The sequence below is a fragment of the Abramis brama genome, assembly GCF_963993115.1.
Source record: "Abramis brama genome assembly, chromosome: 7".
NCBI classification, from domain to species: Eukaryota; Metazoa; Chordata; class Actinopteri; order Cypriniformes; family Leuciscidae; genus Abramis; species Abramis brama.
Genome location: NC_139969.1, coordinates 31767834 through 31782488, shown reverse-complemented (window position 1 = coordinate 31782488; position 14655 = coordinate 31767834). Strand labels below are relative to the sequence as shown.

At 38.1% G+C, this 14655-nt stretch overlaps 1 protein-coding gene across 2 annotated transcripts in view; it reads left to right on the top strand.

The window, feature by feature from the left end:
- The window catches only part of mpp7b (MAGUK p55 scaffold protein 7b), a 61530-nt gene extending 47458 nt beyond the window's left edge, over window positions 1–14072 (top strand). For both annotated transcript variants that reach the window (XM_084118823.1, XM_084118822.1), the window contains exons 14-18: window positions 641–721; window positions 5844–5937; window positions 9250–9358; window positions 9993–10136; window positions 13405–14072. In XM_084118823.1, coding sequence (XP_083974949.1) covers window positions 641–721; window positions 5844–5937; window positions 9250–9358; window positions 9993–10136; window positions 13405–13584 — 608 coding nt within the window. In that variant the 3' untranslated portion in view covers window positions 13585–14072. The remainder of the gene's footprint in view (window positions 1–640; window positions 722–5843; window positions 5938–9249; window positions 9359–9992; window positions 10137–13404) is intronic.
- The last annotated feature ends 583 nt before the right edge of the window (window positions 14073–14655 follow it).

The following is a 14655-nucleotide window of genomic DNA, read 5'->3' as shown; positions in this document are numbered from 1 at the left end:
AGGCCAGTTGCAGCTAGTGTGGCGATTGCATACATACTTTGATTTCTTGAGATGCACCCGCAGGGACCATCCTGTCTGTTTGCGGCTGGCAGACACTGGCTTTTAGTCTCTCTTGACTGGGCACCAGACAGATTCTTCATTTTCACTACAGGAATATGGCTTTACCTTCTGGGGATGCGCAAGCCAGAGCAGAGACTGGATCTGTGTTTTGGAATGGGTGCGAGTGGCGGGAGCCACAGCTTGAAATCAATACAGCATTACCCCATCATCCTCATACTTGCGTCCCAGTGATGGAAACAGCAGATGCCTGTCGGAATAATGGGCCACTTCATGGCCCAGACAGTCCATTTAAATACAGTACATGTCCGCCTACAAACAAGGACTTCACTGAAGTTGTTCATGTACCACTCAACCAGCCAAGTCTGCAGTCTTTTATATTGGGCACAAGATAAAAGATAAAATATTTGAACAGGGATCATAAGTGCTGAAGTGTGATGAAAATGTATACTGGTGATTTAGATAAGCTTGTGTTTATATTGAATGAATTATTCAGTGAATGCTGACTGCTGCTTTATTGCTTTCTCATTGTTGATTAATTGGTTAGTGCTAAACTGCTGGTGTGTGTATGTGTGTTGTACAGGGCCTGTTGGGGTTGGTGTGACCGAGTTGAAGCGAAGACTTCTACTCTCTGACCCAGAACACTTCAGTGTAACTGTGCCATGTGAGTTCACATAACATTTGTGCAATAAATCAACCTGATTGTATTTATCTCTTTCAAACAACCAATAAGACCTGTGTGTGTAAACCTCTCTAGAGCTGCTTTAAGTATAGTTCAGTTTTGGGGAAACTGTAACCATCAAAACTGCAAGCTACTCTGAATTTAAAGTACTTAAACAACAGCAGAGACATTATCAAGAGGATTAGATGGACCACTCATAGAAAAATGAATGGGAATAATATAGTGGGAATAAAAACATGGCTAAATGAAAAACAATCGCCTTTTTGATATAGCCTGTTTGTTTACTCTTAACATGCTTGAGCATTAGCTGAACCAGCCTGAAAATTGCCGCTTTTAGCTTCATTTGTGCTAAAGAAGCACATTTATGACATCATTGTTGTTAGATTTTAATGCTGAATGGAAACATATTAGTTTTAAAGGTTATTGTCGTCAGATGGCAGCTGTTAACCCCCGGAGAAAGACTGCAAAATAGATACTGGCTCCGTCCCAATTGGAACCCTGAACACCTGCAGTCTTCCTACGAGTCCGCACTTCTGTGATGTAACACCGTTTTGACTGTCGGGAAGAAGTCTTCTGTGGAGCTCGCACCAGCGCATCGAGGGCACATATCGACCGCAAAGGGGGCACTTGTGAGCATCCTTCTGAAACCTAAAATGACAATTGGGACACCCTACAGTCTTGTGGACTTAACAAAAGACTACAAGACTAAGGGCCCTATCATACACCCGGTGTATGCAATGCAGCACCAGGCGCGACGCAAGTGTTCCTTTGCTAGTTTCAGCCCGACGCAGTTATCATTTTCACTTCCTGCACCACGTTGTTTAAATAGCAAATGCATTTGTTTCGTGCTGGTCTGAATATGAGGTGTGTTCATTGCTGGCACATTGCTATTTTGAGGCAACTAAAATAGACTGCTACTTTTTTAAGCGGAAAAACTGAGCGCTTCTCCAGAGAGGAAACGGATCTGCTCGTGCGCGAGGTTAAAGCACGCAAGCAGATCCGTTTCCTCTATGGAGAAGCATTCAGTTTTTCCGCTTGCAAAATCCGCCATGTAAATAGCAAATCCGCCATGGCGCGAGCGCAACTGGCTTTTAAAGGGAATGGGGAATTACAATCTGATTGTTTTTTTGCACGTTACGCCCAAAACACATCCATTACTCATTAAGAGAATAGGGAAAACCCTTTTAGACCATGTGCCGTGCACGCCGACCATTGCTCCCATTGTTAAACTATCAAAAGTGGATTCGGACACGCCCTAACTGCACTTGCGCCGTGCACTTTAGACCATGCGCTTAGATCGGTAAAATAGGGCCCTATAAGTGCACATGAAATGTGTCATTTGAAACAGGGCCACTGTTGCTCCCCTCAGTTTTGTACTTTGGAGTAAAATGTTGGTTTTGTTAACAAAGCACCAACACAGAACAGCATTGGCGTCCATTTGCCCCAGATGCACTGCAAAGGTTCACTGGAGAGAGGGAAAGAACACAGGAGACTGAGATTACGCAATTATCTCTCTGCCTGCGCACTGTCAGTCTCGCTTGTCATCGAAGTGATCACAAACTCAACTTGACAAAATCGTACGTCATCAAAGGTTTACTACCACGATTTAGTACGATTTCATTCAGATCAGCAGAGAACCGCAACGGAGTTCACATAAACCGTACCCCAGACCACCTTTTTAGGGGGCTTTCACACTGGCAGCATGGAATCATGGAAAAATTTGCAATGTGAAAGCTGTCCCACACAGTGTGTGCAGTCAGAGCAGCAAACGAATAGCTCACAATCAGCGGTCTCCTAAAAAGATATTACCGTTTATTCTGCTGCCAAAAAGTACTAGTGTGCAAGCACCCTCGGTTGTCTACACACCTGTTGCCCGCCAAGTGAACTGACTTGGCTTTAGGGAGCTTTCACACTGGGCACGTTTGCTGTGATTCGATTCCGAGTGTGATTGTACCAGAACTTTCTGCTACTTGCAAATTAACTCTTTTGAGGAGACAGCTGATTGTGAGACAGTTGCTGTTCTGATTGCACTAACTATGCAAGATTACACTGCATGCTCACTCTTGCTTATATCCAAAGTAAAGATGCATGTGCATGTTACTTTACTTCCTGAACAATTGCGGACCCATTTGAACCAGAAAATGGCACATACAGTCAAACCAAAATTTATTCAGACACCAGATATAATTTTTGATATTGTTTTACTAGTGGGTGCAGGACACTATAGTTCATTTATGTAAGTGAGGATAGCAAAATAAACTGTGACAAATTATACCCATAAATTCTTCATACAATGGACTACCAGTAAAATGTATAAAAAGTTTGGCCTGACCATGTTTTGCTAAAGTGTTGTAAATTGCTAATGCAAACTTTTTAGACCACAGACTGAACAATATTAAGCAGTGCTTGGTAATTGGTTGACCTAAATTGGTATTATCTAATCGTGTCCTTAAATTTAACAGCTGACAGCTATTACAAACTGATTCATCTGACAGTCTAACAGAAGGATGGCCAAAACCAGTGAAATATCAACTGATTTGATACAATTTTGGTTTGTCTTCATAACTCTGCCTCCAAGAAAGCAAACAGACAAAGAAGAATCAAGAACAGCCACACTCTTGTAAATGTCCATGAATAATTTGTAGGCAGACCATCAAAATTTTCCACACTGAGGCCTAAAGCTGTGTTAGACTGCCAGAGTGGAGATGAGAACAGAACCAGATTTTCACTGCCACTCTGGGTGTCCAAGAGCGATGTGGACAGGGGGTGATAGAGCGATGAAAGAACAGGATAATCACAGCCACTAACAGCTAGACTGTCCATGCAGTGATCGAGGGAGCGGTGTGACTTTTTCTCCTTATTCTGGAAAAAGGCCACGTTTCTGCCTTAGGTTGGCACTTGTCATGTCTGTTTCTCCCTGCTGGAAGCTCAAACTAGCAGCTTTCCATATTTCTGACTGTGCTCCAAGCTTCCGAACTGTAGCAAAACAGGGTTAGGGTCTAACTTTGTCTGACACGTACATTTATTTGATTTATGACACTTGAGTAGTGAGTGCTAAAATCGATCGCTAAGATGGTGGTAGTGATTTAGGATCAACATGACAATCACAGCTAATGACAACCACAACAGCTGTGATCACTAGTTCAGAGGAATAAAAGGTTTTAACAGACTCCCGCTGGCCCCTAAATGTGCAAATGAAGCGTGTACTTCAAAGCTGACTCACTGAAATGGGCTTGTATTCGCTTTTTCATGACTGGGAACAGTGTTTTGTTGATGGGCTTCATAAGCAGAAAGTTGTTGTTTGATTTGCACACACACAAATCACATTGCCCGACTTCTTGCCCCCGCAGTGGCAGTAAAAGTTTATTGTTTATTTTGGAATATGCACAGAACGTGTGGACAATTAGAGTTTGGGTGTGTGGTGAGCTCCTCAGGCCTTGTTAAGCTCACCTCTGAGCATATTTTCTGTGTGACTCAGTCTAGTTTAATAAGGGTCTTACTGCCTAACCCCTGCTCAGTTTTGGACACATGCTACCAGAGACAGTTCGAAAAAGAAGTGTGATTAATTGTACTAAATGTGCACTGGCTGTGTACTTCAAAACTTAAAAGTGTAAATGTTGTGTAAAAAAGTGTAAAAGTGTAAATGTTGTTTGAAAGAGATAAAAACTGTACTTTCCGATAATAGAATATTAATGAAATAAAAAGCCACTTAATTGTACTTGAAGAGAGTTTCTTAACAAACTTAAAAACAACTGAAAGTGCTCTTTGAAATAATGTAAAATAAAATCATTTTAATAATCTTTTACTTATTTTCTGTGTTGACTAACATACTAAAACACATGTAAAGTACTTGATTATAAGTTTAACTGTAGTGTGTTATTAACATTTAATTACTGTATTTTAAATGCACTTAATTGTAACTGCATCTTTACAGTTGTGGAATTACAAATATATGTTTGCAAGTTTCAATATACATACAAGTTTCAATAGACAATTTAGTATACCATTAAAACAGTCAATATGTCGGTACATTTTACAGTACACTTTAAGCATATTTTAAAGACAGTAGAAATAATTATGAAATTACATAAAGATGTACTTACGTCCTACTGAAGTGGGTCAAACAAATTGCATTTAGTATACATTTGAACATTATTAAACATTCTCATTTAATTATGAATAACGTGCAATTAAGTGTCAAAAACATTACATACAGTTCACACTTAAGTATATTCTTTTATATTATTTCCATAACAAGTACTCTTTTTTAACACATTCTGAAGTGTACTTCTTTTTCACAAAGGTCTCCACCATGATTTCTTTATAATGTCAATTATCTCTCTAAAAATAAACGTAAAAATGTGTGATCGGTTCTACTAGACCTGCTCCGAGCGGGCTTTGAACCGGGGTCTCCGGTGTGGGAGTTGGGCACGCTAACAAGGACGCCTCTTGTTGCAAAGGGAGTGAGGTTTACACACACAGCTCTTACTGGCCTACATCCGTTACACAAGTGTACATGTAAACTGTTTTTAACACTCATTTTCTGTTTGGGGTCTCAGAGACCCCAAAGCAATTTTAAGAGATCAACAATTGAATTGACTTTGAAGTATCAGCATGATGATGTCTTTTCCTAATTTCATGAGATTTACTTGATAAGATACTTTAATCGTCCATTATGAAAAATATTATATTACTTATGTTTGGGGTCTCAGGCACACCATATATAAAATATGAACAAATGCAATGAGCTACACATGCTAAGATACTGTGTCTTTTATTGCATTTTCCACTTCATTATTCATTTTTCACTAAACAGAAATAATGTTACTAGAATGGATACCAGTCACATTTGTTTTACTTTGTGGTAAACCAGATGAATAAACCAATAAAGATATCTGACAAGTAGTTTTGAGGTCAGAGAAAGCTATTAAAAATATTTTATAATATGTTAGTTTCAACATTACTTTTATTTTCACATGCATATCAGGGTCTCTGGGATCTGCAAATGAGTCTGAAGTGCCTGTTTATCAGCTGGTTTGGTTTAATTTGATTTGGACTGCATTAAGACACTTGATTATTTCCAGACTTTTTTAAATTTCAACAGATACCACTCGGGAGCAGAAAAAGCAAGAGACGGAAGGGGTGGAGTACCATTTTGTCTCCAAACACACTTTTGAAAAAGATATCCTCAACCACAAGTAAGCTAAACACTCATGAATGGTACCCAGCCCGTGTTGTAGTTTATTCTAGAAGCAAGTTTCGGGTTGTGTTGTTTTACTTTGCTAAACCTATTTTGTCTAGTGGGCAATTATGGAAGATTATAGTCTGAAATAAAATATTTTAAAATCAAATAACACTTCTAGAAATCTACCACTTTACCTGGTTGTTGTTATCTAAAAAATTTATTTGAAAATGACTTGAAATAGTGGATTTAGAAGAAGACAACTGCATTATTCCTGTCTTTAAAGATGCTCCTGGAATTTAAATCACACATTTAATCCTTGTTAATGCTTAAAACGCAGATCACAACCATTGACAGGAAATACTCTCTTTTCTCCAAATTTCACTAAAAAACTAGAGGAAATCTCAAAAGCATGTGTCCGTGAACAGTGTCACATTATATTAAAGTAGGGGGATATTTTAAGAGCCTTCTGTGGTTTGAAATGACTTTTTGTCTTGTTAGTTGAACATAGGGAAAGAAGCTAGTGAGACAGGAATGACAGAGAGCAGACAGCCCAACTTTCCAGAGAGGCGCACTAGAGAGAGGAAAAGCGGACTGCTTTTTGCATCACTCCTCTGAATTACCATCATCTTTGATTATCATACAAATGCCTTGAAGGCAAAAGCTAAAGCCCAAAGTTACTACCAGAACTCAAGCAGTAGGAACCTCTGCTTCAGTAGAAACCATCTACTAGGCAAATGAGTAACACTTTAGAAAACTGGAGAAAGGTGGTGAGGATTCTCGGGGCCCCTGGCTTATGGAGGGACCCCCGCGATTACAATCGAGTGGGACCCCACCTTTTCCTAGCTACGGCCCTGCTAATCAGACAGTCTTTTTCATACCTCCCAAAAAATGAAGAAACTAAGTGCAGTTCTGTAATTAATGTGAAGCTAATCAATAGCTAATGTTGGCAAATTAACATTTTAACTACTACTTTAACATTTCACCACTTTTAACAATTGGTAATAGCAGACAAGCTGGGGAAACTGTTAATAAATAGTACATTTTATCAGTCATCTTACAACTATGGATAATTTTAACATTTTCCCAGCTACTGACATGCTTTTCCGTTATTTACGCTTCCCCGCTATTGACAAGTTCTTCCGGCAATTTATGTTTTCACTGTTATTTGGTAGGGGGCGCTATTACGCATCTTCTGAAAGAGTATAGAATCTCCTGATCCAAAAACAAGCGAAGAAGGTCTGCATAAACCAGATGGAGCGGATAGTAAGCTAACATGATCATCAAACATTCGACAGCATACAAATCAAAACTGCCTTATAACCTTACCGAGAAAAATGTCAAATGCACCTAGAATTATACGACTTTGAGGGTGTTGATGGACTCGATCTACTTGATCTATGTTTTGATCATCTTTTTACTGTTCAAATAGCTTACAAACTGCTCAGAAATATTGAATAACAGTAAGAAAGAATGAACAAAGCTAGTTGTTTTAAGGTAAATCTTGGAGGGGAAAGAGTTACATTTTGATTTTTAAGTCAGGACCTTACTCCGATGGATGATTCCCCCCCCCCCCCCCCCCACACACACACACACACACATTATTATTACTATTTAAACAAAGAGAAGGCAACTTAAGTCCACAATTCTCATTGCATCACTAGAGAGTCATGGAGACTACTGGAACATTTTGAGTCATCAGCCGAATGCCTTGTAAAATTGTAACTTACAGTGATTTATTTATATATGCTTCTATGTAGTATGTCTAAAGTGAAGATCATAGTAACCCACAAGTAAGGGCTCGATTATGACTCGGAATGGCTCTTCACTTCAGAATGTTGTTCCAAGTGAAAGTAATTCCTTCTGAAGGATTTGATAAGACTTGAGTCATTGCTAGTACGTTACTATGATCTGCACTTTTGAATTAAATGCATTATGCATTATTTGCATTAATTGTGAAATTGTATATAGTTCTCAGTTCTCTGGGGGTAAGAAAAATAGTTGTTATTAGTCAGCTAATAGTAAATTATCTCATTACTTACTAATTTAATAATTAGAACTTCTTGTTAGTTAATAGTAGCTACTAGAATGTTAATATTGTGTTACACATTTGTTCTTGTGTAATTATTTGTAAATGACGGAAGAGCATTCTAAAGTTTTCCGGCAAGCAATTAAAAAAAAAATCAGAAAAGTTCTGGGTTGAATTCACCAAACAGTTGCGCTATTTCTACATGCGCCTTTAAATCAAATCATTATATATAAACATGCCTCCTTTTGTTCTATTAGTTTCATTACAGATATTTCACAAAAGTACTGTATTGGCTTGGCGCAATTAACAATACACTCGCTATTAGCACCAATGGAAAGCAGATGGTAAATGGAATTTTATGAAAAGTATGCTAGATTGTGGTATCTAGATTCTGCTACGTCCTCTACAACTGAGCACCATGGCCTGCAAGATGCGGAATTTGTGTTGTTACTTGATTTGCATAATTCCTTTAGTGATTCAGGAGTGAAACAACTAGCAGCATGCACAAATAAATGGCGCTATCAGTAGGCATAATTCATTCTTAGTGAATTCTCCTCTCCAATTCTAATTCACTTTATAGGATTAGAAGCACAGCTGACTTTCAAAAAGAAACATGACAGAGGAGGCACAAAATTATTTACTGTCTTATTTCCTATGCAAAAATGACACACTTATTGAAAGCATTGTATTCTAATTTTGGATCATTCTTTGAAGACCATCCCTCAAAAGTAACACATACATAACATACATAACACTGTGCCTAAATACTGATACTGATACAAATACTGTGCCAAAAAATATGCTGAAATATGTTACAATTTACTCTGAATGAGTGTGATGATGTTTCTGTGACAAGAGACAAAGCATTTTATGTAGCATTATTTTCTTTAATACTAAATCACGATGTATCAGCCATATGACAGTTTAGGACACGTACCATTAATCCACCTTTTACTACAAACACTAATGCTAGCCAAGTATTTAGTGCTTTCAAACAGCACATATACTGTACGCGCAGCAAATGGATGATATTGCACTGTTGGCGAAAACTTTTTGAAATTAAGGAAAGAAACATGCCAATAGTTTGTAACAGCAAACTGGAAAACATCACCTGGAGATTTATGTTTGCATGCTCCAAATTGTCATTTATTTTCTAACGATTTATGGTCATCTTATTATTTATCAGATATTTTCATAGCATGTTATTCAAAACAGTCATGTAAAAGAGTTAAAATTATTAGAGCTTATAAAAATGTCTATATCCCCCATATTTCATGCTCTCTGAATTTTTTCACCTAGATTTTTGGAGTATGGTGAACATAAAGGGAGCTACTATGGTACGAGTCTGGATTCGGTGCGCAGGGTCATAGCGGAGAGCAAGGTGTGCCTGTTGGATGTGGAACCACACGTGAGTCAAAGTTCATTCATGAATGGCAGGGTGTGCGAGTGCCAAGGAGCGCTGGATCAGGGATCTTCGACAACAGCGGCCCCTTTCAGAACATATTTTTTAATGGATTTTATTTCATATTATTAAAGAACCACACATGCAGCATATGATACAAATACCACAATTTGTGCCTCTCTCCAGAAGCACAAGCTAAAGAGGAAAAGAGAGAAACAGGGATAAACAGAGTGAGCGAGAGCCAGGGAGTCCTATATTACATGTCATATTTGTTGACTTTGGAACACAGACTCAAGGGCAGGAATTATGTCATTTTGGACGGGGAGCTTCTGTCAGCTCTACTCCAGTTGGTACATTTCCTGTGGTCTGATTATTTTTCATCAGCTTGTAACATTTATAGAAACATTCTCACTGTATTAACGAACCTACTATGTGAGCACAAAGATTATATGGGTGATGCTGTGTCTAGTGTTTCATACCATAGAAAATTGGTTTGAAATGAAACAGTTACAATATAACATGGACACATTCATACCAGGGAACGATCTGTATTATTTTGAAGAATAGGTCTCATATGTTGCCATTTAGCTCACTGTCATTTGTTCACTGTTTTTTTTTTTCTTTCTCCATTCTCTAACAGACCATAGCAGCCTTATATTCCTCTGAGTTTAAACCCTATGTTGTATTTGTGAAGCCTCCACCAATAGAGCGCTTAAGACTGAGCCGAAGAAAAGCAAAGGTTCTGGCAAGTCAGAATGAGCAAACAGTCACAAAAATCTTTACGGTAAGAGATATAATGATTGTAGTTTCTTGTCATTCCTATGTGTTTGTTTATTATGGTTGTTATACAGAACTTCTATGTTGTCTGATTATGTTTATCCTCATTTAAAAAAAAATGCATCTAAGAAATAAATATAGTTACTTGAATATACTTTGACAACGGATTCGCGTTGTGGCCGCATTACCACCTCGGGTGTGCATTATTTTTTGAATAATTCAATGGCCCGGCATTATTCCTTACTTAATGTGGAATCAATGCGGGATCAAAAATGGAATGGGAGAATTCTCAATGCATGACCTTCCTCCAGCAGTTCAGTACACAGCTGAGATGGACAAGGTCTGACCTGACCCATCGTCTTGACCGTACATCAGCTTCTCTGGCATTTAATGCACCTCTTTGGACAGGGTCCCTTTTAAAAACCTCTCCAGGGTGGGCTGCAGGTGTGCCCCATGAGCACACACAGGTTTGACTTCTTACGCTCCCAACGGTCTGAGGGTCTTTCAGGCTTGGGGCAGAAGGTTTGCTGGTAACCCCACTGAGACCCATCTGTGTCATGCTGTGAGCGTGAGCACCTAAGTCCACTCCAGGGTCTTATAAAAGACTTGGGTCATCTCTCTTGGGTCATCTCTCTCACACCTGGATGTTGTTTTACAAACTACCAAGCTCCTGGGTGCAAATGTGTTGCTCATCTTTCCATATTAACCAAGGACACACGTGTCCTCTATAACTGCACTGAGCACTGACCTTAACAAGACACATTTGGACATCACTTGTTTTTATGATTTAGTGGAACAGTTCGTCGTTACTGTCTTCTTTACTTTTCTTACTCCAATCCAAGCCAGTTCAGGCTGATGCATAATGTCACATCATTTTTATAATTCATAAACCACAAAGTGAAATACCTTTTGAGCTACAGAAAGACATTTATAGACAAGAAGTGTTCTTTTGGAACATCTGGAGCTTTGGGTTTATTTGTAAAAATGTCTTTTCACTGTTAAAAACAGTGGACAATGTTATAGCTGAGGAAGAACATTTCTCATACTGACCATTGACCTGAATGTATTTAACAGGAACACTTAAATACACTGAACTGTATGAGTAACGTCACTGTCATGGCTATTTTTCTAAATGCTTCAAGATGACTATATACGTAAGAGAACATAAATTAAAGCTTAAACTTAGGGAATTCCTTTCACTAGGCTGACCGAAACAAGGAAAACACTCAAAAGCATGGCATCTCACGTAAATGTACCATCTGTAGCCCGTGGAATCTAACCCTTCTGGCATACATTCTGCAAATGATATAAAAACCATCAGCATTACATTTGTATTAGTTTGCCTTGTTGATCCCTATGTTGTATTTAACCCACATCAGATGATGTGCTTTCTACTGATTCGGTTGAGGGCGTATTGAATATTGGGTTGTACACTGTGTAAAAAAAAAAAAAAAAAAATCTGTGAAATTTACAGTAAAATAATGGAAGTCGTGGTTGCCAGATCTTTACCAAACTATGGTAGCAGCATTTTACATTTTACAGATTGACCTTAAATTTACAGTAAAAAGTATATTTCATTGATATTCAACACATGATATGAATTAAAATAATGTAATAAACATTAAATTCACAACATAAGCTGTAACAAGTAAATAACTGAAAAGAAAAAACTAAGATGAAAAAGTTATTTCAATGAAAAACCATAAAAAGTAAAGTCACACCTCACGGTCCATTTCTGGGAATTTCAATTTACGTTTTTTAACTGTAAATCATAAGATGATTTGTTGTTGTTCACGCCCAAAAACGAACAGTATTTTACTGTGAAAAAGGTTGTGTTCAGACTACATGATATTAGCCCAATTTTGGCACAATCAATTTTACATAGGGTGTCGTAGTGATTCGTAAATGACAATGGCCGTCGGGACGCAAGAATCGATCGTTTTATCTCTTATAGTGTGTCAATGTGGACGACAACCAACACCGAATCTGTGACGCTTTACGACGTCCTGACAGAAAGACTAGCATGTTTCTTCTTTTTTTTTTGGTCCTCCACAATGGGTTCCATCACATCTGTGACGTTGACCAATAGGAGCACAGAAACTTTCAAACATATACAAGCTTTCAAACATGGACAAAAGAGAGACGATGGTATACGCTGATTTCACGCAGCCGCCATTTTGAAATCGAAAGTGAGGCTCCGGTGGGAAGAACCCCAGAAGTAAAGATAAACAACAATGCCTTGGACTACCAACCTGAAGCTGCTGCCGCGATTTACACTATTGGATGTTAATATCCAATATAGGAAATGTATATAGTTCATTCCTGCTTCTTTTTTTACTTTCTGAATTATATATAAAAAAATTATTTTATTTATAAATGAATTTCACTGTATATAGTCTAAAGTATGAAAGAAATGTATGTACAGTTTTAGAATTGACACAACATCATTAAACACAACAATACGCCATCGCATTCACGACTCTCCTGTGATTAAAGGCGACACTTCCGGTTTTCTTCCCACCGGAGCCTCGCTTTCGATTGCAAAATAACGGCTGCGTGAAATCAGCGTATTGGTGCTGCTACTAGGAAGAATTCTTTCTTTTTGGTGGGTTTTCCTGACAACAAGACAGCCAGTACAAAACACACTGCTTTGGTAGCCATTGTTTGTTAATGCTCTTGTTTCCAAAAGTTAGTCGTTAGTTCCGCCTGATCGATGACATCACGCATGTCATTAATGACAGCAAGCGATGATTGGTCAGGAAGTAACGCATAGACTGACATGTTTCTCATCCACAACACAACAAGAATTTAGGAGTCAAAATCGCATAATCTGACACACTGACTATCGTAACAGACAAAAATATTGCTTAGTCTGAACATGTCATTAGAACTATCGTTTTTCACCAAATAGGGTAAGGAAATTACCGATTATGCCGATTAATAGGTTTTTATCATAGCATTTTTTAATTCTTTTCCCATTAAAATTAAAATAATTTTTAAAATCCCATTCATCCCATCCTTTTATGCAGATCTCAGACATGCTGAGTGATACAAACAAGTGTTGTTATACTAATAGTGCATTCAAGCCATTTTGGAATTACCATAATTATGAAATTCCAAACGCTGACTTGTCATCTCATAATTACGGTAATTCCGACATGAATGCACCACATAAATATCAGGCCTTTTAGAGTGTCGCTCAATCAAATTTGAGGAATATGAGAAAATACAGTAATATTATACTCATGCATGGCCATTTTATTCATTATTTACAGGAGGAGGATTTTCAAGACATGATTTCCAGTGCCCGAGCCATGGAGAATAAATACGGCCACTTGTTTGAGAAAGTGATCATCAATGACGATCTGGCCATGGCATTCACCGAGCTGAGAGACGAACTCACAAAGATAGAAACAGAGACTCGCTGGATCCCAAATACATGGGCTCATGTCTGAGAAAGCAATTCATGTTCACTGAACCACTTAGACTCATAATAACTTTTGACTATGTTTTGGAGATTTTCTGCATATAAAAAAGGCACACCATATTATTGTAATTATACGCTTATAAGCAGTGTGCGCTGGCCTGTCATGAATCAACTCCATTCATAACCGCCAAACTCATGACAATGCACCGAAGTTGAAACAGTTTTGTTTATGTTGAGAAACAAGTAATTGTAAAGAATTTTTATCTCCCCCTAATTCCTACATAATGATATATATTATGCTATATTACTGAATGATTTCTAGACACAAATTGCTTTGTGCACTGTTGTGGCTCATGTTTTGACATTAATAACTTACAGACGTGGATTTTCCATTAAAAAGATGTGTTCTTAATTTGGTTTAAGTGAGGTGGAATAGGACTACAGTTTCTTTTCTTTTCGTAACTTGTGACTACGAGATTGAACTCTGGATTAGACCTCTGAAACACATCCAGCTAGCTCTTGTAACAAACAGTTCCAATCCAAATTTAGATTTGTTCCTGACATTGAACTCAGGGGTTTTCAGTGATTTAAATGCCTTGGCGTTGTTGAAGAACATTAACGTTTGCAGGTATACAAGGTGATCCATGAGTTAACCTCTCAAAAGAATCAATCCAAAGCACCACAACTGCTTTTTAAGGTTAAAAAGTAGCAATTCTTCTCAAACAATGCATTTGGAAAGGTGAGTTGAGTTGGAAGTTAAGAGGAAGACGTTTGCTCAAGGTGACCTTAGTTGTTCCAGTGGAAGCCAGAAGAGGAAGAGGATGTTGGGTTTTTTTACCAGCACTCAGTATATTAAAGCAGAATTAAAGAGTAACGGGAGAGTTCCTGGGGTTTCCTTGGATGGTTGCCCGGTCAGCATGAGGGACAGAACTCCACACATACATGCCTTTACCTTCCAGTGAATGAATGAATGAATGAATGAATGAATGGATGAATGAAAGGAAGAGCAGACTGAAGATGCATGCCAGAATCTTTTTAAAGAAGTGACAGATTATGATAGTAAATATCAGGACTTAGTGTTGCGTCTTTATTCAGCATT